General features: G+C 34.3%; 5 protein-coding genes across 5 annotated transcripts; 4 read left to right on the top strand and 1 right to left on the bottom strand.

Moving 5' to 3' along the window:
• Nucleotides 1–1,106: 1,106 nt before the first annotated feature.
• Nucleotides 1,107–2,165, top strand: PGO_102180 (hypothetical protein, conserved; the record flags this gene model as incomplete). Its single annotated transcript, XM_028688248.1, has 1 exon — nucleotides 1,107–2,165. One exon carries the CDS (start codon nucleotides 1,107–1,109, stop codon nucleotides 2,163–2,165), a length of 1,059 nt encoding a protein of 352 aa, XP_028544049.1.
• A 1,107-nt stretch (nucleotides 2,166–3,272) lies between these two features.
• Nucleotides 3,273–5,636, top strand: PGO_102170 (asparagine--tRNA ligase; the record flags this gene model as incomplete). Its single annotated transcript, XM_028688247.1, has 2 exons — nucleotides 3,273–3,576; nucleotides 3,763–5,636. The coding sequence occupies 2 exons, from the start codon at nucleotides 3,273–3,275 to the stop codon at nucleotides 5,634–5,636; spliced, it is 2,178 nt and encodes a 725-aa protein (XP_028544048.1).
• Nucleotides 5,637–5,890: 254 nt separating this feature from the next.
• PGO_102160 (hypothetical protein, conserved) lies at nucleotides 5,891–8,723 on the bottom strand (the record flags this gene model as incomplete). The annotated part of the gene is made up of 7 exons (XM_028688246.1): nucleotides 5,891–6,028; nucleotides 6,256–6,520; nucleotides 7,072–7,314; nucleotides 7,526–7,668; nucleotides 7,975–8,038; nucleotides 8,155–8,355; nucleotides 8,635–8,723. The coding sequence occupies 7 exons, from the start codon at nucleotides 8,721–8,723 to the stop codon at nucleotides 5,891–5,893; spliced, it is 1,143 nt and encodes a 380-aa protein (XP_028544047.1).
• A 2,577-nt stretch (nucleotides 8,724–11,300) lies between these two features.
• PGO_102150 (phosphatidylinositol 4-kinase) lies at nucleotides 11,301–17,104 on the top strand (the record flags this gene model as incomplete). The annotated part of the gene is made up of 4 exons (XM_028688245.1): nucleotides 11,301–16,013; nucleotides 16,165–16,480; nucleotides 16,698–16,786; nucleotides 17,006–17,104. The coding sequence occupies 4 exons, from the start codon at nucleotides 11,301–11,303 to the stop codon at nucleotides 17,102–17,104; spliced, it is 5,217 nt and encodes a 1,738-aa protein (XP_028544046.1).
• Nucleotides 17,105–18,486: 1,382 nt separating this feature from the next.
• PGO_102140 (hypothetical protein, conserved) lies at nucleotides 18,487–19,719 on the top strand (the record flags this gene model as incomplete). The annotated part of the gene is made up of 1 exon (XM_028688244.1): nucleotides 18,487–19,719. One exon carries the CDS (start codon nucleotides 18,487–18,489, stop codon nucleotides 19,717–19,719), a length of 1,233 nt encoding a protein of 410 aa, XP_028544045.1.
• Nucleotides 19,720–20,133: the final 414 nt, after the last annotated feature.

Genomic DNA, 20,133 nt, shown 5'->3' with positions numbered 1-20,133 from the left:
TTTTTTTTTTTTTTTCTTTTTTGTGATTCCTGAAAAATGTAGTGAACATATACATATATATATATATATGTACATATAAATGCGATGCTACACGATTTTCCAGCCCAGACAGTTTTTTTTTTTTTTTTTTAAAAAAGTGTAATAATCTCACGTCAAGTTGGAAAGTGGGAAAGGCACGAAATATTCTGAGTCAATTTGCTAATCAAATACGAATGGCTTAGAACAAGGTACATATATTATCACTGCTCCCACACACGCATATAATATGTTACGAATTTTATTTCCTATCCCTTTATTTTTAAATTCACAAATGAGACAAAGGAGGTAAAACCAATCATATATGAAAACTACATAAAAAAAAAAAAAAAAAAAAACATGTTTAAGAAAATCATTATATCATCTTTTTTGATTTGTTAAAAAGAGAAAAAAGTCTTAACGGCAAGTAGGGCAAAGAGGAAGAAAAAAAAAAAAAAAATACGCAGTTTACATATTCCTACGTTGTAAAATGATCACGGAAATTATTTCTCCATCACTCTCCAAAAAAAATTGCGAAAAAAGTAGTTAACAGTGTAACGAACAAAATGGGAAAGGATATGTGAAAGGGAGAAGAGGGGATAAATAACTAACGGTATGTAAGAAGAAAAGGATTACCAATTCAGCTGCTTCCCACCCGGCTTAAGCAACATTTTGACACCTCCACTTAACCTTCACACCCTACCTAGGCGTGTGCATTACACATGGATCCATGAGATTTTTCCCATGTAAATTCAATCCGTGGGAATGCTACAAATTGATCATACAGCACAGATGAGAGATGAATTAATTTCTCTCCTTGCCATTTCTAAAACGGGTTATAACTTCTCAAAAAAAAAAAAAATAAATAAAAATTATGCTGCTTATGTGTGTCAATCAAAATGGTCATGAAATTAAAAAAAAAAAAAAAAAAAAAAAAATGAAATATAAGGAAATAAAACAAAATAAATTAAAATAAAACAAAATAATGGTGCGAAAAATCACACAAAGGGCATACAGCTCACGTACTTGACGCTTTTTACCATGTCCATAGCGAACACGAGTTACCACTCACGCCTCACAGTTTCTTGCTCATGGAAAACATCAAAGTCGTACTGAGTGAAGATTTGATTGGGGGAAAAGTGCACAGAAATCTCCAATTGCTCTTAAAAGAGGAAGAAGAAAAAGATAAAAATGAAACTCAATTCAGTAAAATGCTGCAAGGAGAATATTTCGAAACGGAGGAAGAGAAGCAGACAGCATTTGTGAACAACACCTGTTATATATACACAAATTTTACATACAAACCTCACTTTGTTTTGAATCATGAAAGGAAAAACGAAATAGATATAACTGAAAATTGTAGTGAAGACACAGAGTTACGTTCATATCAAAGACAGGAAGAAACATATCGAAACGAATATCACCTAGCATTGATACTTTTCATTATTGATGAAAATTACATAGAAAATAATAATCCTCTTGAAAAAACATCCATTTTGGAAAAAATAGAAAAATTGAAAAAAGAACATGGGCAAGATACTAAGATTATTTGTCTCTTCATAGGAATACGCGAACTTGTAAACAGAACAAATTATGGGAAATCAATTAATCACTTGTATGATAAAAGCATGTCAGAGGATATGTTCATGTGTGATAGGGAATGTGTCAAGATGAATAACAATCAGTTCGATCAACTCATTGCAACATTACTTGTTAGTTACCATGTTGATTCTATCGAAATGGAAAACGACAACGCATTGCATAAATTCATCTTTAAATGTTGTAAATATTTATATCAATCCAAAATTAGAAAGCTGAATTCTTATTTTAAAGTTAAACCATCTGGTATAAATCAAATGAAGCATACTTCCTCCCTAGGGACCAAGGGAGAGGATAAAAATTTCTCTACTTGGGTTTCGCAACTAATGCAAATCAGTGGCATATCTGAAGATATTTCTATAAAAATTGCAGAAACGTTTAATACACCTTTCGATTTAATTATGCATTTTAAAAAAGTAGATGATGAGGAATGCTTAAAGGACTTAATTGTCAGTTCGTCCTATGGGGACAGGCGGTTAGGCAAAGCTCTCTCCCGTAAAATATTTCGCGTTTTTTCTTCTCACGCGAGGCCCGATAATTACGTTTCCTAGTCCACACATAGTTTGTGCGAGTGATCTCCATGGAGACTCTCCTCATGCTAGACCAACCGGGTCATGCATGCACATTTATACATCCACATTTATGCATCCACATTTATGCATCCACAGTTATGCATTCACATGTTATCGTTATTAGCATCCCACACGCACAGGGGGAAGAAAAGGAAAGAAAAAAAAACTTTATACTTGAATTTTACACATGGATTTTTCCCCAGAAGGTATACAAAAGGGGAATTATTTTATTCCTTTCGACACTTGTAACGAGTGCTACTTGTTTTTTCGGCACTTGAAGCGAGTGCTACTTGTTTTTTCGGCACTTGAAGCGAGTGCTACTTGTTTTTTCGGCACTTGAAGCGAGTGCTACTTGTTTTTTCGGCACTTGAAACGAGTGCTACTTGTTTTTTCGACACTTGAAACGAGTGCTACTTGTTTTTTCGACACTTGAAACGAATACCAGTTTGTTAATTTTTTTTTTTTTTTTTGTTCTTATTGCTCTTTTTTACCTTGCCTGTTCATGCGAATTGAGCACTTTGTGCGGCTGTAATGGGGGAAAAAAAAAAAAAAAAAAAAAGCAACAGCAAAGCAAAAGAACAGCAAAGCAAAAGAACAGCAAAACAAAACAAAGCAATAAAGGCAAAACAACCACATGCACATGAGTTCCTTTTGTAGGAACGAACGCGTGTGAAATGTATATCGCGCTTCAATTATTTTGCATAAATTTTGCACAAGAAAAGTGTGTGCAATTCTTCTGAAAACGTTTCAGTGAGTAGCAGCATTCCTTCCTAATGGTGGTATTGAGCCTATAGAGGAGGTATTGCAGACTGTAAATCTCATTTTTCCATGCTGTGAAAACGATAAACAAAGGAAAATAAATATAAAATAAATATAAAATAAACATAAAATAAATATGAAATAAACATAAAATAAATATGAAATAAACATAAAATAAACATAAAATAAACATAAAATAAATATGAAATAAATATAAAATAGATATAAAAGAAGAAGAAGAGGAAGTGTAATGGTGTGGACCCACCCCCACCCGTTCTACCTGCATGTATCTTTAAATTGTGACCATAGAAACATGCCAACAGTTTAATGAGAATTTCTTCTCCCATCTTTACTCTTTCACTCACATTCACTGTTTTACTAGCCAAATGTATAAAAAGAAATAAGAGAGAAATAAAAAATAACACAATATTACCTGACCTGTTCAGGAAAAATCAACCATTATTTAAACAGCAGCGGGAAAGGATAAAGAGGGGAAGGAGAAGGCTAATGAAAAATGCACTTTTTTTAAAAAATAATATTAACATTATTTCGTACATTTCCCGAGGAATAAATGGATCCCTTTATTTCCCCAAGAAGAGGGTGAGATGCCTCTTCTTTTCTTCGCAAAATGGTAAGATTCTTTGTTAGAGATTTTTTCCCCAAGAGAGCATATAGTGATGAAGCGTGCATGTAACGTCCCTTATGTGTCCCAATGCAAATGGCCATTCGTAAATATGGACCTCTACAATCCTCCCAACATGCCTGATACTGATATTATTTACCCCAATCAATCCACCCACATCCACAATTGCAGTAGATCGCACGAAAATAAAAGACCTTTTGCAAGAGGAAGTAAAGAATGAAGAAACCAGTAATTATAAAATATGCGGTTGGGTAAAATCAGTAAGGACCGTTGGAAAAAGACGTTTTGCCTTTATTGACATTAACGATGGTTCACATGTGAAAAATTTACAAGTCATAGTCGATTCAGCTATACCAAATTATGAACAAGTTTTGAAATCAATGACAGATGACGCAATAGAATGCTTTGGAGAGTTAAAGTGTTCCATAGGGAAGAAGCAGGAGGTGGAACTTTGTGTGCATGACATTGCCAAGGAACATTATGTGAAATTATTTTCCAGAGAAAGTTCAGATCATGCCTGCGAGGTCGTGAATGGCTTGGGTAAAGTTGTGGGTGCACATAATGACCACATTCAGCACTGGCAGGGAGGAATGGACAACCAAGAGGATAAAGAAGTGGTCGACGAAGCTGATAAAGAAGTGATCGACGAAGCTGATAAAGAAGTGATCGACGAAGCTGATAAAGAAGTGATCGACGAAGAGGATGACAAAGTGATCGATGAAGCTGATAAAGAAGTTATCGACGAAGCGGGCGATGGCGTAGACGAGCAAGATACCTCGAACGTGCCCAGTGAAACGGAGCAGCAGAAGAAGAACCCGAACAAATGCATAACCATGAACCCACAGATCGAGGGTAAACACTACGCAATTTCGAAAAAGTATCACACGAAAAAGTATCTAAGGAACTTCCCACATCTACGAGCAAGAACCAAATTGTATAGCAGCATATTTAGACTAAAGTCTGACATAATGATGGAAACGTTCAAATTTTGGAGAGAGAAAAACTATACATATATTAACACACCGATACTAACCAGCAATGATTGTGAAGGGGCTGGGAAGTTATTTTATGCGACGAGTTTGCTTAACAAAATGATGGTAGAGGGGGAAAAAATAGACATGAGAAAAAGAGGAAGGAAAATGCTTTTGAACGGAGATAACCACAGTTGCCATTACAAAGATGACAAAAAAGAGTGCTCTCCTGTGAGTTCCTCCTCCAGTTGTAATAAGAACAACCCTTTTTTCGCATTGGATTTTTTTAAGAAAGCATGCTACTTAAACGTGTCGAGTCAATTGGCATTGGAATGCTTGTGCTGCTCCATGGGAGATGTATTCACAATAAATCAGTCCTTTAGAGCCGAAAAATCAAACACTTTTAGGCATCTGTGTGAATTTCTCATGTTAGAAGTAGAGGTAGCTTTTTCCAATTTGGAAAAGATTATTTGCATATCTGAAGAATACATAAAAGAAATGATAAAATTTGCCTTATACAAATCGGAAGATGTAGATTACATAAATAATTATCATAATAAAAATTTAAAGAAAAAGCTAGAAAACACATTGAATGCACAATTTGTTACAATTACATACGAAGAAGCTATACAAATTATAAAAAAAGAAAATCAACATTTAGACATATCCATACAGAATAATGATTTGTCTTTTGAGAAGCAAAAATTTTTGACAAATGTTTTTTTTAAATCACCAGTCATTGTTATAAATTATCCACATGATATTAAACCATTTTATATGAAATTAAATTCGGATGAAAAAACAGTTGCATGTATGGATATTCTTCTTCCCGATGTTGGTGAATTGGTAGGGGGATCAGAAAGAGAAATTCGTATGCATACATTGCAGCGGCAGATGGAAAGAAAAAATCTAGACATATCTTTATATGAACCATATATACAACTTCGCCGTTATGGAAATATTCCACACTCTGGATTCGGGTTAGGTATAGACAGATTAATTATGTTTCTAACCTCGATTATGAACATTCGAGATGTCGTACCTTTTCCTAGGGCTCCAGACTCCCTCTTTATGTAACTCTGCAAATAGGATAGAGGTTTCTCATATTTTGCTACACCACTAGACATTTTCTATCTACCACTTAGATTTGCAGTTACTTTGAGTGTGCTATCGAAAGGGGAATTCCTATCCCCAATCTGCCCCCCACCCTTTTTTTTTTTTTTTTTTTTTTTTTTTTAAAAAAAACGCTCATAGCTCATGTATGTGAAATATTTTTTCGCAATTCATATATGCATCCATGGGTGGGTACAAAACAACACGGGACTAGCCATTTACTGATTTGTAAGAATGAAATCCCGCATATTCTTTAGGACCATATCCACAGGGTCTACCTTACTAGCATGTAAGTAGACCCATTCAGCATAGCACATACTGCTATTTGCGAGGGTATCGATGCACTCACCAACTAGCTAAAAATGTGGAAAAAAAAAAAAAAAAAAAAAAAACTGTTATGAAGGATATTGACATGTCTAAGTAGGAGATTATACCTCGTGCCAGTTCCCAAATGTCCATTGCACGAGACATGATTCAAATGGCAATCACAACATAAATGATGTACGAAGTAGAATATGATATTGGTAGCACATGAGATACACGCAAACATATGTAACACACTTGGGGAATGAATTCAACATACATTTTCAGATGTCGTTTCAAATTTACGGCACTGGCGAATACATTCTTCACTTTTTTTCTTGAACTCATCTATGAGATCTGAATTTCTATCGCTTAAATTTAGCAAAATGTTTATCCTCTCCTCAAGGTCAGACTTGCTTATGAGACTTATTAAACCTTCAGACGCCCCCTTTAAATCATTGTATTTTTCTACAACCTTTGTGTTTATATTTTCGATAGTCTCGAAGAAATCACTAGTTATAGCACATTCGTTGTAAGTCATTTCTCTTTTTGCGTCTGTGTTCAGAAAGGTGCATAGATCAAGTGATGACCAATTCACTGGTGGTGAGAAGTTCGCACGGATTGATCAATTCTACAATTGCAACATTTCCCTCTTGGGTGATATAAGCTTTCGCTTCTACATCCATTTGCACTTCCCTGATCCCTTGTTATGCACATATATGTGCTGGGACAAATCAATCTCCTCAAGTGAATCGAACCTCACAGATGCAATTCTTCTCATTCTCGTTCCTAATTTTTTTTTTTTTTTTGCATACAATAACTGCTGCCAGAGGTTTGAGGCTCGTCCAGATTCAAAAAATCTTTTTCGCACTTCTCTTCACATGTTATACTGCAAAAATGGATTTGTGTAGTTGCACAAAAGTGGGTACGAAAAATTTATGTGTTCAGTGGGATGGGAGAGTACCCGTTTATTTAAGTCATCCGCATGGAGGAGGAGGAAGAACAACAACAAAAATAAAAAAAATTAAAACATTAAAATGTTAAGAAGTAAAAAAGAAGGAATGGAGGAAGGAAATACATGATTGTTTGAACTCACCTGATGTCATTTTTTTTTTGAGTGGCAAGTTGAGCAACGTCGCAAGGGTCGTTAATGTGCCCATTTTGATAAATTTCGTACACATCTCCAAGTTCTTTATTTTCACTGTCATTTAGGCATTCCTCTCTTTCTAATACCAAATGGGGTAAGTCTTCAACTGGTAAATCCACCAGTTGTTCATTTTCAGCGTTCGGAAAAATGCGAATGTCTGCAAATTCGTAGGACCCCTTACTACGTCCTGTGCTGAAGGCAAGGCAAAGCAGTGGAAGAAGTGGAAGAAGTGGAGGAAGTAGAAGAAGTGGAAGAAGTAGAAGAAGTGGAGGAAGTGAAAGAAGTAGAAGTAGAAGAAGTGGAGGAAGTGAAAGAAGTAGAAGTAAAAGAAGTAGAAGTAAAAGAAGTAGAAGAAGTGGAAGAAGAAGCTTTCGAAGTGGGGTAGGTCTTAGAATCGCTGGACATGCGTACTCCCAAACAGCAGACCGAGCCTCTTTTTCTATTCGGTGGGGGATGGACGAGCAAGACAAGTCGTCCTTTAGGGACGCATGAAATTATGCCATAGGGAAATTTTTTTTCAAAAGAGTTCTCATTTTTTAGTTCACACTTCATCACTTTGCATCTTTAATAAAATAAGCAAAAAGGAAAAGCGAGGAGATCAGGTGGGGTTAAGTGAGGAGGCTATAAATCAGTCGAATGGCTGACAGGAGAAAGTATGAGGTCGTACTTTGTTTCTCTTGAGTTATCATCCCTGTAAGATGGAAAAGGTGCAATAAAAAAACTAGGAGGCGAGAAAAAGGTGCAATAAAAAAAACTAGGAGGCGAGAAAAAGGTGCAATAAAAAAACTAGGAGGTGAGAAAAAGGTGCAATAAAAAAAACTAGGAGGCGAGAAAAAGGTGCAATAAAAAAACTAGGAGGTGAGAAAAAGGTGCAATAAAAAAACTGGGAGGCGAGAAAAAGGTGCAATAAAAAAAACTAGGGGGCGAGAAAAAGGTGCAATAACAAAACGGGGGTGAGAGCTCCCCACAACTGCATCTGAAATCGAACGAGTGGAAGAGTGGTCAATGTCAAAAGGAAATAGAAATAATTACGCGTCAGAACTGGGGGTGGAGAGGGAAGTTCCAACAAAATTGTGGAAGAGACTGTAGTTAATGTCATCAAAATTTGTATTATTTAATATGACCGATTCTACAAAGTTATGATTTTCGTTCAGTTCAATCTCTGTCTTTACGTCGTTTAGATCTCCAATAGTGGGTTCTAAGTACAAGCTAAGATAATTGTCCATCGTCTCGCTTTTTCCAAAACAGAGGTACAAATAGGTAGATGCATGTAGTGTGTGGGAACCAGAAGTGGAAATGTGAATACATACACATGTAGAGTCGTGTATATGTATATATATGCATATGTGCTAAATCAAGAGTGATGAAATAAAAAAAAAAAAAAAAGAAACTTCAAAATGGGATAGGTGCAAACAGAAACATCCATCTTGACGACTCTTCACATTTTCTTCTTCGTGTGTCTTTTTAGAGCACCATTTTGGAGCATCTTTTTGGAGCACCCTTTTTCCTCACCTCTTAATTAAAAAATCCGCTTTCCCCGTAACAACCGACTCTTCACCATCATGTTTAGGTGCAAACGGCGAGCCCGATTCAGGTTCCATTTTTATTTTTTTCAACTTTAGCAAAAAAAAAAAAAAAAAAAGCAGCAAATATTTTTTACGCAGCTTTAATTAAAATATTTTGATGAATACCTTCACGCAGGAGAATTAATAAGTTGGGGTGGGGTAGGGGATAGTACAGTGTCTATATAATAAGTAGCTCCTTATCTAATTGACAGTTCACAAAACAAGGCGATGTGAGACAATATTTGTAAACACGGGAATCACAAGAAAGTAAAAATAATTATAACAATAATATAACATTTTCTATGCTAATGAAAAAATTTAAAAAAAAGATTGACAAAGAGGTAAAAAAAAACAGACTCACAATAAAAAAAACATTTTAACAACTCCGTAATGATCACGTCGGACAGCTGACTTCATAGAAATGTCATCGCCTCTTCCTCTTCGTTTTTTTTTTTTTTTTTTTTTTCTTTACAGACAAATTAGAGGGAAGAAATATTCCAGAAAATGATCATGGGTGTGAATATGTACCCTCCTCCATAAGCAAGCGTATGTACACTTCAAAACCCCCTCCCATGCGCGCGCACACAAAAACAAACATAAACATAAATAAAAACAGAAACAGAAACAGAAACAGAAACAGAAAAACAAACACACCTTTCCACATATTTTATATAAAATATCTTTATATTACAACTTCAAATTGGATAAAGAATAAATAAGCACGCAAGTCATAAGGAATAAGCTACATTTTTGTTACTCGCTTTTCCTTTATTCATATTTCAAAGCAGATTTAAGTCTGGCCCATCTAAACACTAAGCGCTGATTTTTTTTTTATTATTTTTCCTTAATTAGAATGTGAACATATTTTATCAAATTCTACAAAGATTGATAAAATAAAAAGGAATGAATAACGTCAGGAACAGTGAACTAAGAAAATTAATAACATCGAAATAAGACAACAAAATTTAAGAATTCAGGGTTTATGTTTTACCTGTGTGTACACTTTACGCATAGGAAACATTTGAGGGTATTTTCTCATCTTAAAGGAAGAAATAAACAATAAGGTGAGAGAGTGGCTGTAAGTGTGTATAGAAATAAGGGGTGTGGTAATAAAGGGTGTGTGTGTGTGTTCCAATAATAATAAAAACAAACGCTTAGGGAATGAGCGAACATGGGGTGAAAAGTATACGAGTGTAAAAACTTAATCCTTAAAAAAGAAAGATAGGTAGATTTGATTATTTTGAAAGGTGTGTAGATTTTTTCTTCATTTAATTTTTACCACAACCATTGTGTTCATGTATGCCTTAAGTCATGCACAAAAAATATATCTCTTCTAATGAAAGTAGGGGGAGAATTTCTTCCCAGGTGTTTTTTTTTTTTTTTTTTTCTTTTTTTTTTTTTCCTGGAATTAGAGGGAATTGGTGAGAGCTTAGTTGTCATGTTAGGAACATAGCAAGACCCTACAGCCTTGTAATCATTGGAAAACAGGAGTTGATACATTAAACAAAAGCTACATGTGTAATAGACTTTTATATGAATGCAAAAATATCGTGTACGATAAAAAAGAAAAAAAAAAAAAAAAGAGATCTCTGTGATATATATATATATATATACTTCTTCAATGTCCCCCCTGTGAAATCAAAAAAAGGGCACAAAAAATTAAGCAAAAAGTTGAAGAAAAAAATAACTCAACGAGGTAATCATTTCCTATGCACACCTCTTTTTTTTTCGATGCCCTTACTTCTTCTCCTTCTTCTTCTTAAAATATTGAACGCTTTTGTCCTCTTATCTGCCTTTGCGCCTTCACATTACTCATGTATCTCATCTATGACCAAAAAAAAGGAGGGACATGCTGATTCCTCGACAGGTCACAATTATTTAGCAGCCAATGGAGAAATCAATTAAAAATAAATTAAAAATAAATTAAAAATAAATTAACAACTTAACACAAGCCTTTCCAACATTTGTAATGTTTGCAGGATTTGCAAACATTCAAAAGGCAGTGCATGGAGAGAAACTGCGTGGGGGGCACTTAGCGACACCAACTGCATCAAACGTTAACAGGTATGAGTTATGCAAAAAAAAAAAAAAAAAAAAAAAAAAAAATCAGGGTACTATATTGTGAAGTATGTTTCCCAACTAGCTCTCATTTGTAAATTTCAGGTTTATGCAAAAAAATATGGGACACGCTTTTTTTCTTTTTTTCTTTTTTTCTTTTTAGGAAAAAAAAAAAAAAAAAAAAAACACAGCGAAAAAAAGCATAACAAAAGAGGGGAAGAAAGGAAAGGTGTATGCTTAACGTATGATCATGATGACATGATGAAATAGTGGTTATATTAGGTGTGGCTAAAAAAATAGCTACCACATATTCCTAAGTTTAAAAGGGAAAGGAAAAAAGAAAAAAAAAAAGAAAAAAAAAAAAAATAGAAGAACAAAAAACGAAAATGGCCTTTTTCCCCTCCCCCCCCCCTTCTTTTTTTTTTTTTTTTTTTTTTTTTTTTTTTTTTTTTTTTTTTTTTTTTTTTTACAATCCATGTGTGTGTTTCATTTTACCATCCTGGTAAAGAAGTAGAAAAATAGCAAAATAGAAATAAAAAGTGAACCCCAAGAAGGATGGAAAATAAAATGGAACAAACTTCCCACGAAGGAGGGAAGGCAACCAATGAAGACTCTAACATGAATTCAGATGAAGAGAAAGATAATAAGAACTTCCAATTTGAAGGAAATGTTACAAGTTATCATAATGATGATAATGATTATAAAAAAGATAATTGCAGCTTGATGCAGGAAGAAAATAAGTATAGGATTTTGTATAAGCATAATTACAAAGTACATATACATAAGGATGAGTTAATTCATATTCATTTGAAAAGCAGATTAGATAAGTTGAATGTCAATAGAAATGCTGAACAGCGGCTTCTTACAATTTCTTCAAATGAGGATACATTAACTAATAACGAATTATGTAATGATACATCTTCACAACAAGGTAAAGACGATACATCTGTTTTCTTCTCACAGAAGGATGTGATGTGTAATGCAACCCCTCTGGATGATGAACCAACTTCAAGCATCATCGCCAATCGAGATGATACTTCTTACACTTCGAATGGCAAAGCAAATGCTAATGACAACACAATCGATAAATGTCAAGGTTTAGATAACATTCAGAAACATATTGATTCAATGAAGAGATTCGAACTTGAATCGTCTTTTAAAAATGATGATGCTGAATCTGCAAATACAAATCATGATGGAATGATGAAGAATTCTCAATTAGATGAAATGGAACAAATTCAAATGAATTCTTACGAAACATATTATCTTCATAAGGAAAAGAGGGAGAACTTTGATCCATTCGATCAGCATGACCATCATGAAAGTAACAAGGGGAAACATAGTGACAGATGTGAAAACCACATAAAGGAAGAAGGAGAAGAATCCAATCACATTTATGCATCCGTGGAAAAAAACCTGTCAAATTGTAAAACCTCCAAAGTGCAAGAAAAAGACGAATCCCCAGAGAAAGAGAACAAAATAAAAATAATAGAACTGTACAAGATGAAACTGGAAAATAAGAAGATGCAAACAAATAGACAAAATTATGAGTACAGCAATAATGCTTGCTACTCTTATAATGCTAGTTATGACAGAGGTGACATACCAAGCGAAAGTAATCATGATACAAGAATAAGAGAAAGAATTGCACGAATTTTCAGCGAATCACCATCATCCAAACCGAAAATAATAAACGAACTTAAGCGAAGTGAGAATCGTGCAAGCAGTGAAGATGGGTTCAGGGCAGCAGATACAAGTGGAATCAAACATGAAAGAAACAGCAATGGACGAATCAGCAATGGACGAATCAGCAATGGACGAAGCAGAAATGGACGAAGCAGCAATGAACGAAGCAGCAATGATAGGGAAGGAGGAGAAAACAAATCGAGTGGATCCAAAAACACACTGAAAGAAGGAAGTTTGCTGAGACTTTTTAGATGTGAATATTTCGACACACATCTACACATAAGGTATCTATATGATAGAAAAGAAATAGGTGTTCATGAATATCTTGTTAATTCATTATATACACAAAGGAAGTATGAAGATATCCTCTTTTATTTGCCACAGTTAAGCCAAATTTCACTTGTACGATATGAATCATCTTCTCTTTATCGCTTCTTGCTATACAAAGCTAGTAAATCAATGCACTTTGCTTTGAAATTAAGTTGGATTTATCACTCCATTGTAGAAGATAACTCATCAAAATATAAAGATTTAGCACATAAAATGATGCAAGAAATTGAAATGGCAGTTGTTAATTGTAAACCTTTGAATAATAAATGTAATAGTGGAAATGATAACAAAAATTCATATCTTCTGAATTTAGCTTACCCACTCTTATTTAAAAGAAAATATATTATTAAAAAAATTAAAACGAATAAAAGGTTCAATAAAATAAAATTGTATAAAAAATGCATGAACATTTCTTCCAATTCTCCTCTCTTAAACGATTTTATAGAAAGCAATCCCATTGATTACAGATTGCATTCTACTTCTTACCTTCTCAATAAATGGAAAAAGGACATGTCTGTCGGTTCATCTGGAGGATATCCCGCTATGAGCAGTGTCGTGGGTAGTGGAAGTGGCAGCTGCTTGGGCAGTGCCAAGTTATCTGAACGTGTTGAATCCATGAACCAAATACAGAAAGACAATTCCACCGATGAGCAGCATTATGAAGAAATTAGACAGAAAAGCGACAATCCGATTGAATCACACTTCATGGGTGAAGGAGGCAATCGAACAGAACCTCATTGTGTGAGTCAGAGACAAACTAGGGCAAAAGCAAAAGAATCCTGCAAAAAAGAACAATTGAGTAGCAATAATCCACCACCAAAGCTTCCCCAATGTTATATTATAAATTCAGGGTGCTTGTCAATAGCAAGAGCTAGAGTGAAATTACCAAGTACATATGCAAAATTAGGGAATCCGTTAAGTGCATCTAAATTTTTTTTACCAGATGTGAATTACAGCTTCAATATGATTGAAGAGCTACAGCAATTCTTTATGAAACAAAGAAGATGTGACTATTTTAGCTTGCTGAATAATTTTATCAATTTAACCATTTCTGTTTCTAATTTATTATCATCAGAACAAGATATAGATGTACGAAATGAATTATTGAAAAGGTTTATATATTCTTTAAATAGCTGGATGATTATGCGTAGATGTGTAGTAGCAGCTTGTGAAAGTATTTTTGCCATGACAGGATTGTGCATTCCTCTTGAGTGCATATCCTCTCCGTCTACAAATATCAAAGGGAAAGAAATCTCCAGATCCAGTAACTTACAAATATTACATTTCAATTATGATGAATGTAAAATATTTTTTTCCAAAAAAAGAGCTCCTTATTTGCTTATGTTCGAAGTTGCAGATTTGGATGAAGATATTAGTCACATATCGGATAACATTTTTTACTCGACAAAGACGACAGGTGTGGTGCCACACACCCACCACAGGGGAGAGGATCCCCAGACACACGGGCAAGTAGATGCAGAGGTGAAGAAGGAAGACCCATCTAATCAAGTAGACCAAGGAGCATCCAACCTGAGAGACAGAATAGGGAAAGAAGAAATACACACCCTCCAGGGGAAGGGAAACCATTCAGAGAAGAATTTATGCGCGAAGAAGGATCGATTGGACGATGGAAAGAGCAGATCGTGGGACGATGAAGAGAGAGTTAGTGAGGAAGATTCAAAGAAGAAGAAAAAAAAAAAAAATACAGAAAATGGAGAAAATGGAGAAATTGGAAAAAATGGAGAAAATGGAGAAATTGGAAAAAATGGAGAAAATGGAGAAATTGGAAAAAATGGAGAAATTGGAAAAAATGGAGAAATTGGAAAAAATGGAGAAATTGGAAAAAATGGAGAAATTGGAAAAAATGTGCCAAATGGATCAAGTGGAGAATCCAAATCCGTGAAGCAGAAAAGGAAGACCAACTCGTATGTAGATCTGAACTCCTTAAAAATGGAAGACATTTACGTGTACAATTGTATAGTGAACGATTTGAGAAAAGAAAATTTAATTTCATTTCCATCCAGGGAAGATGACAATATTTCTATTATAAGAAAATGTATAGGTATGAATGCTGACGACTGTGATGAGGGAGAAATGAGCGAAGAAGAACCCAACGCAGGAGAAGCGAGCGAGGGAGAACCCAACCGAGGAGAAACTTCCAGTGGAGAAACTTCTGATGGAGAAACCCTCGATGAGGGGAACTGTGTTCATTTGGACGGACGAGGAAGAAGTGATTGTTCAGATGAAGGAAAATCTCATCAGGCACAAAATTCTAAGATGGAAAAGTTTGGAGATAAAAAACATGGACAAAACAAGAACTATTTGCAGGCATATCGATCCGTATCTATGCCAAATTACATTAATAGCTCTCTTGAGAAGTGCAACATGAGTTCTAATGACAATGACAGCAACGAAATAAAAACCTCAGTTGAAAGTATTAATAGTGGCATGGGACACATGATTATGATGGAACCCTATTCGACAGTTGACGTAGAGAAAAAAATGAAAGAAGCGGAAAGCACCACGCAAAAGTGTATCCAAGTGGATGATCAGGGAAAAGCAGAAAATGGAAATAACCCAATCAACCGGCACGATTGTGCAGTTGATATTGAAAGTGATGCTATGATTGGAAAGGAAGCTATGATTGGAAAGGAAGCTATGATTGGAAAGGATGCTATGATTGGAAAGGATGCTATGATTGGAAAGGATGCTATGATTGGAAGTGAGGCTAGAACCTGGATCGATCGTTCTGAAGGGCCTCCCCCGGGGAACGCGAGGAACTGCTACTACCATACATTGGAACAACCCATAAATGCATTAGACATAAACGAATATTTCAAACCGGAAAATTACATGAACGATGATTTTAAAAAGAAAAACTGTCGAATCATTAAGAGGTTACTATGGGGAGAGTTATTTGAGGAAAAAAAAAAAAAAATAAGAAAAAATTCTCCTTATGGGAAATTAAAGACTTGGGATTTGAAATGTGTAATAGTTAAAGGAGGAGATGATCTAAGACAAGAACTTTTGGCTTCTCAACTCATACGACAATTCAAAATTATATTTGAAAATGCTGGTTTACCTCTATGGTTACGTCCATATGAAATCTTAGTTACAGGTGCCAATTCTGGAATTATTGAATATGTTAATGATACCTGTTCAGTTGATTCACTTAAGAGGAAGTTTGGAACAGACAGCATTTCCACAATCTTCAATGTCGTCTTTGCTGATTACATATTCGAAGCCAAGAAGGTACGCCCGACGACCTTTGCATGTTGGCCATTGTACGCGGTTGTCGTTAACAATTGCCTCTAACAATTGCATCTAACAATTGCATCTAACAATTATCGCCAATAATTTCCCTCACTTACACACACATACACCCCATATTAACCCCATGCAGAATTTCATCGAGAGTCATGCCGCGTACTCACTAATCTCGTACCTCCTCCAGGTAAAGGATAGACACAATGGAAACATGTTATTAGATTCTGAAGGACATTTAATACACATAGATTACGGGTTCATGTTGACAAATTCTCCAGGAAATGTAAATTTTGAAACTTCGCCATTTAAGCTAACCCAAGAATACCTAGATATTATGGATGGTGAAAATTCAGAGAACTACGAGTATTTCAGAAGACTCATTGTTAGTGGATTTTTGGAAGCGCGAAAACATTCAGAGGAAATAATTCTCTTTGTCGAATTGATGATGCCAGGTTCGTACGTCCACCTTCCATCACTACCAAGATGTGCCCTAGCATCCTTTGCATTATTTGATTAGTGCATTTGAAAACATTTTTTTCTCTATGCGTGTGGGAACACCTCGTAGTATTCCCCCACACACACTTAGTATTTCGCTTTACCCATTTCTTGTTTTTTTTTTTTTTTTTTTTTTTTTTTTCTTTTTTCCTGTGATCTCCCTACCCTATGCAGCTTTAAAAATTCCCTGTTTTACTAACGGCGCTCAGTTTTGCATTGATTCCCTAAAAGAGCGTTTCATGACAAACCTTGCTGTAGATGTGGTAAAATAAAGAACCCCACACACACACCTACAAACATACACCCATTTATGATATTTTATTGCTGTTGTGCTATAAATACAGCTAACCATCTCCGTACGAATAATACACAATACGAGTATTTCATGCAAACAAAATGGTGTTTTTTTTTTTTTTTTTTTTTTTTTTTTTTGCGTTCCTTTTTAATTCCCTATGTTTTACACCACACTTCCCTCTTTTCAGTGCATCCGTCGAATCAATGGATTAATAGAATCTTCTATCAACAATTTTAGAAGTATCCAATATGACTATTTCCAAAGAATAACAAATGGAATAATGTAAATCTTGAACTAGAACAGAAGAGTCGCTTGATCAGCACAACTAGAATGATATATTCTCCTTTTTAACAGTGTGTCTATTAAAAGTTAGAGTGTAAAGCAAATGGTGCTTTTCTCTCCCCAAAACAAGGAAAAACAGCTAAATAAAATTCTTGTATTGTATCATTAATATAACACGGGGTCAAAAATAGATATATAATTATATAGTAGGAAAAAAAAAAAAAAAATCTATATCCATTCCCTCTTACACACTTTTTGATTCTCAGCAAATTCTGTTTTGCATCCGTATTCCATTCATCCTTTTTTGTGACAGTACGGAGGGGATGGAGTGGGGGGAACTTCGTGTGTTGTACATATACTTTACACACAAAGGTGCAGAGAAAACAGCTCAACAAACAAACTGCCAAAGACCACAAACACACGTACCATGTAAATTCTGTGCTCGTGGAAATCACACACTTTTCTTCCCTTTCCGTTTTAACCCATCGTGCAGTATATGTTTGTTTTTTTTAGTTTTTCTTTTTTCTTTTTTTTTTTTTTTTATTGCAACTATGTAAAAAAAAAAAAAAAAAAAAAAAAAAAAAAAAAAAACGGTTTCATTTGATCTTCATCTTATACTTGTTTTTTGTTAATTAAAATTTTTTAACTCTTTTTTCTTATTTCTCAATGAAATGAAAATATTTTACATTTATGTGACGACTCAATACATAGGAGTTTGTGAAGGGGAAAAAAAAAAAAAAAAAAAAAAAAAAGGATCCACTCATTTTATAACCAAAAGGAAAAGGAGGAATACTATTTTTTAACTAAAAATTTCTTCAAACACGTTCATGCATTGTAAGTTTTTAAGTGTCATAAGATGTGATGAGATTGAAAAAAAAAAAAAAAAAAAAAAAAAAGGTGCTTAGGGTTAAGGTGCTGAGTTGCGGAGTGTTGAGGAATATATATATATATATATATATATACACGTGCACAGAACTATGATTTTACTCATGACTGAGAAAAAAAAAAAAAAAAAAAAAAAGCAAAAAGGAAGAAAGAAAGGAAGGAAGAAAACAGGAACATAGTATTCCCTTCGCCCCCATATATATTGACAGAACCAAAAAAAATCATTAGATGATATATTTCGTACTTATTAATCTAGATCAAGTGAAGCTTTCATTTCAATCCAATTTTAAGCAAATATATTTGCAACTCGTCTTGTAACATATGCATGGAATATTTCCATGTACATATATATAACAAGTGAAAGAAAACAATTCCTACTCTCAAATTTTACCATTTTACCTCGATCGTAAGTGTGTTGATGACTTCTTTTTTTTTTTTTTTTTTTTTTTTTTTTTTTTACCCTTTTTTTTTTTTTTTTTTTTTTTTTTTTTTTTCTTTATCATGCCGGAACACGAAGAATCAAGGAAAAGCAAAACAAATGATGATGGAAAAATAGATGAATTTTATATACAAAAGGAAATTGATAAATTAAATATAGACAAGTTGATTCAACCAGAACAAAATAATGCACTCAAGAGAGTTATAAAAACAGACAGAAAGATAATCATACATTTGGACAATAAAATAAGCAAATTACAAAAATCATGTCAGTATGGAAAACAAGTATCCAAAATTATCAACTTCAAAGCAGAGGGTCTCAGCACTATTTCACTTAAAGAAAAACTCAAATTAATTTTGGAAACATTATCTCAGCAGTTTCCCGAGGGGGATACATCAGGAAATGAAGTTGGAGAAGTGGAAGAGGTTGGAGAAGTGGAAGAGGTTGGAGAAGTGGAAGAGGTTGGAGAAGTGGAAGAGGTTGGAGAAGTGGAAGAGGTTGGAGAAGTGGAAGAGGTTGGAGAAGTGGAAGAGGTTGGAGAAGTGGGAGAGGTTGGAGAAGTGGGAGAGGTTGGAGAATTGGGAGAGGTTGGAGACGTGGGAGAGGTTGGAGACGTGGGTTTGATCGACAGTGGGGAGGGTGGCCAAATGAATGCAGGGAAACGAGCAGAGGAAAAAAGGAAACGCTTAAGTTTCACGAAACTGTCAAAGTACTTCAGCATAGAGACACTTCCACTCTGTCCTATTAACTATGAAACCATACCGATGAATCTATTTCTGACAAAAGAGTGCACATTTAGAATACAGAGAAAGGAACAAAAAGCTTACAGTAGAAGTAAGCAAACCACCAACAGCCCATATAGGAAGCTAAAAGATTTCGAGTGCAACAATGAGCCTGAAATTAAATTGGAAACATATGAACAATCAATGAAATTAAAAGATAAATTAAAACAAATTGAAAAAATAAAAAAAAATGTTCATTTTTTAAATTTTATTATTGATTGTGATCCGGTAAATGGATATAATGAAACAACTTTTCGTTTATTTTTAATAACTTTGTTAGTTTCTAAAGGTCACGTAGAATTTTATAAAGATGTAAATAAAGTGTTATGTATAAAAACCAGTGAAATGTTTAGACACTCTGAAGAGGATTACAATAACAGCCATTCATCACTACATCCTGAAACGAAATTTGCACAAAAAAAAAACCAGGCCTTACTTACTGCATGGTCATACCACAAGTGGGAGAAATTGACAAATCAGATGAAACACTCGAATGGCATCAACCCAGGATAATCATCGAAATAAATTCAATATCTCAATTAGTTTAACTTTCAAATTCACGTACTTTTACAGTTCATAAGTGTTAAATGCTTTCGTGGGTTATCCCAGTTAAAAAAAACACAATTTGCAACATGTACAGGAAGAATTTAAAATCACTTTGGGAGGGGAAACCTAATTAAGTTTAAATGATTCGAATTGATGCGTACTGCGTTTTTTTTTTTTTTGTCGCCGTTAAATTTTTACATGCCTTGTGCTTGTATTTGCACATGTATTTATATTTATATTTATATTTATATTTATGTTTATGTTTATGTTTATGTTTATATTTATGTTTATGTTTATGTTTATGTTTATGTTTATATTTTAATCTTTTTTTTTCTTTTTTTTTTTTTTATACCCTGTTTCATGTGTCCTCCCAAAATAAAC

This window comes from Plasmodium gonderi, assembly GCF_002157705.1.
Source record: "Plasmodium gonderi DNA, contig: Chr10, whole genome shotgun sequence".
NCBI lineage: Eukaryota > Apicomplexa > Aconoidasida > Haemosporida > Plasmodiidae > Plasmodium > Plasmodium gonderi.
This window is presented reverse-complemented; position numbering and strand designations above follow the sequence as displayed.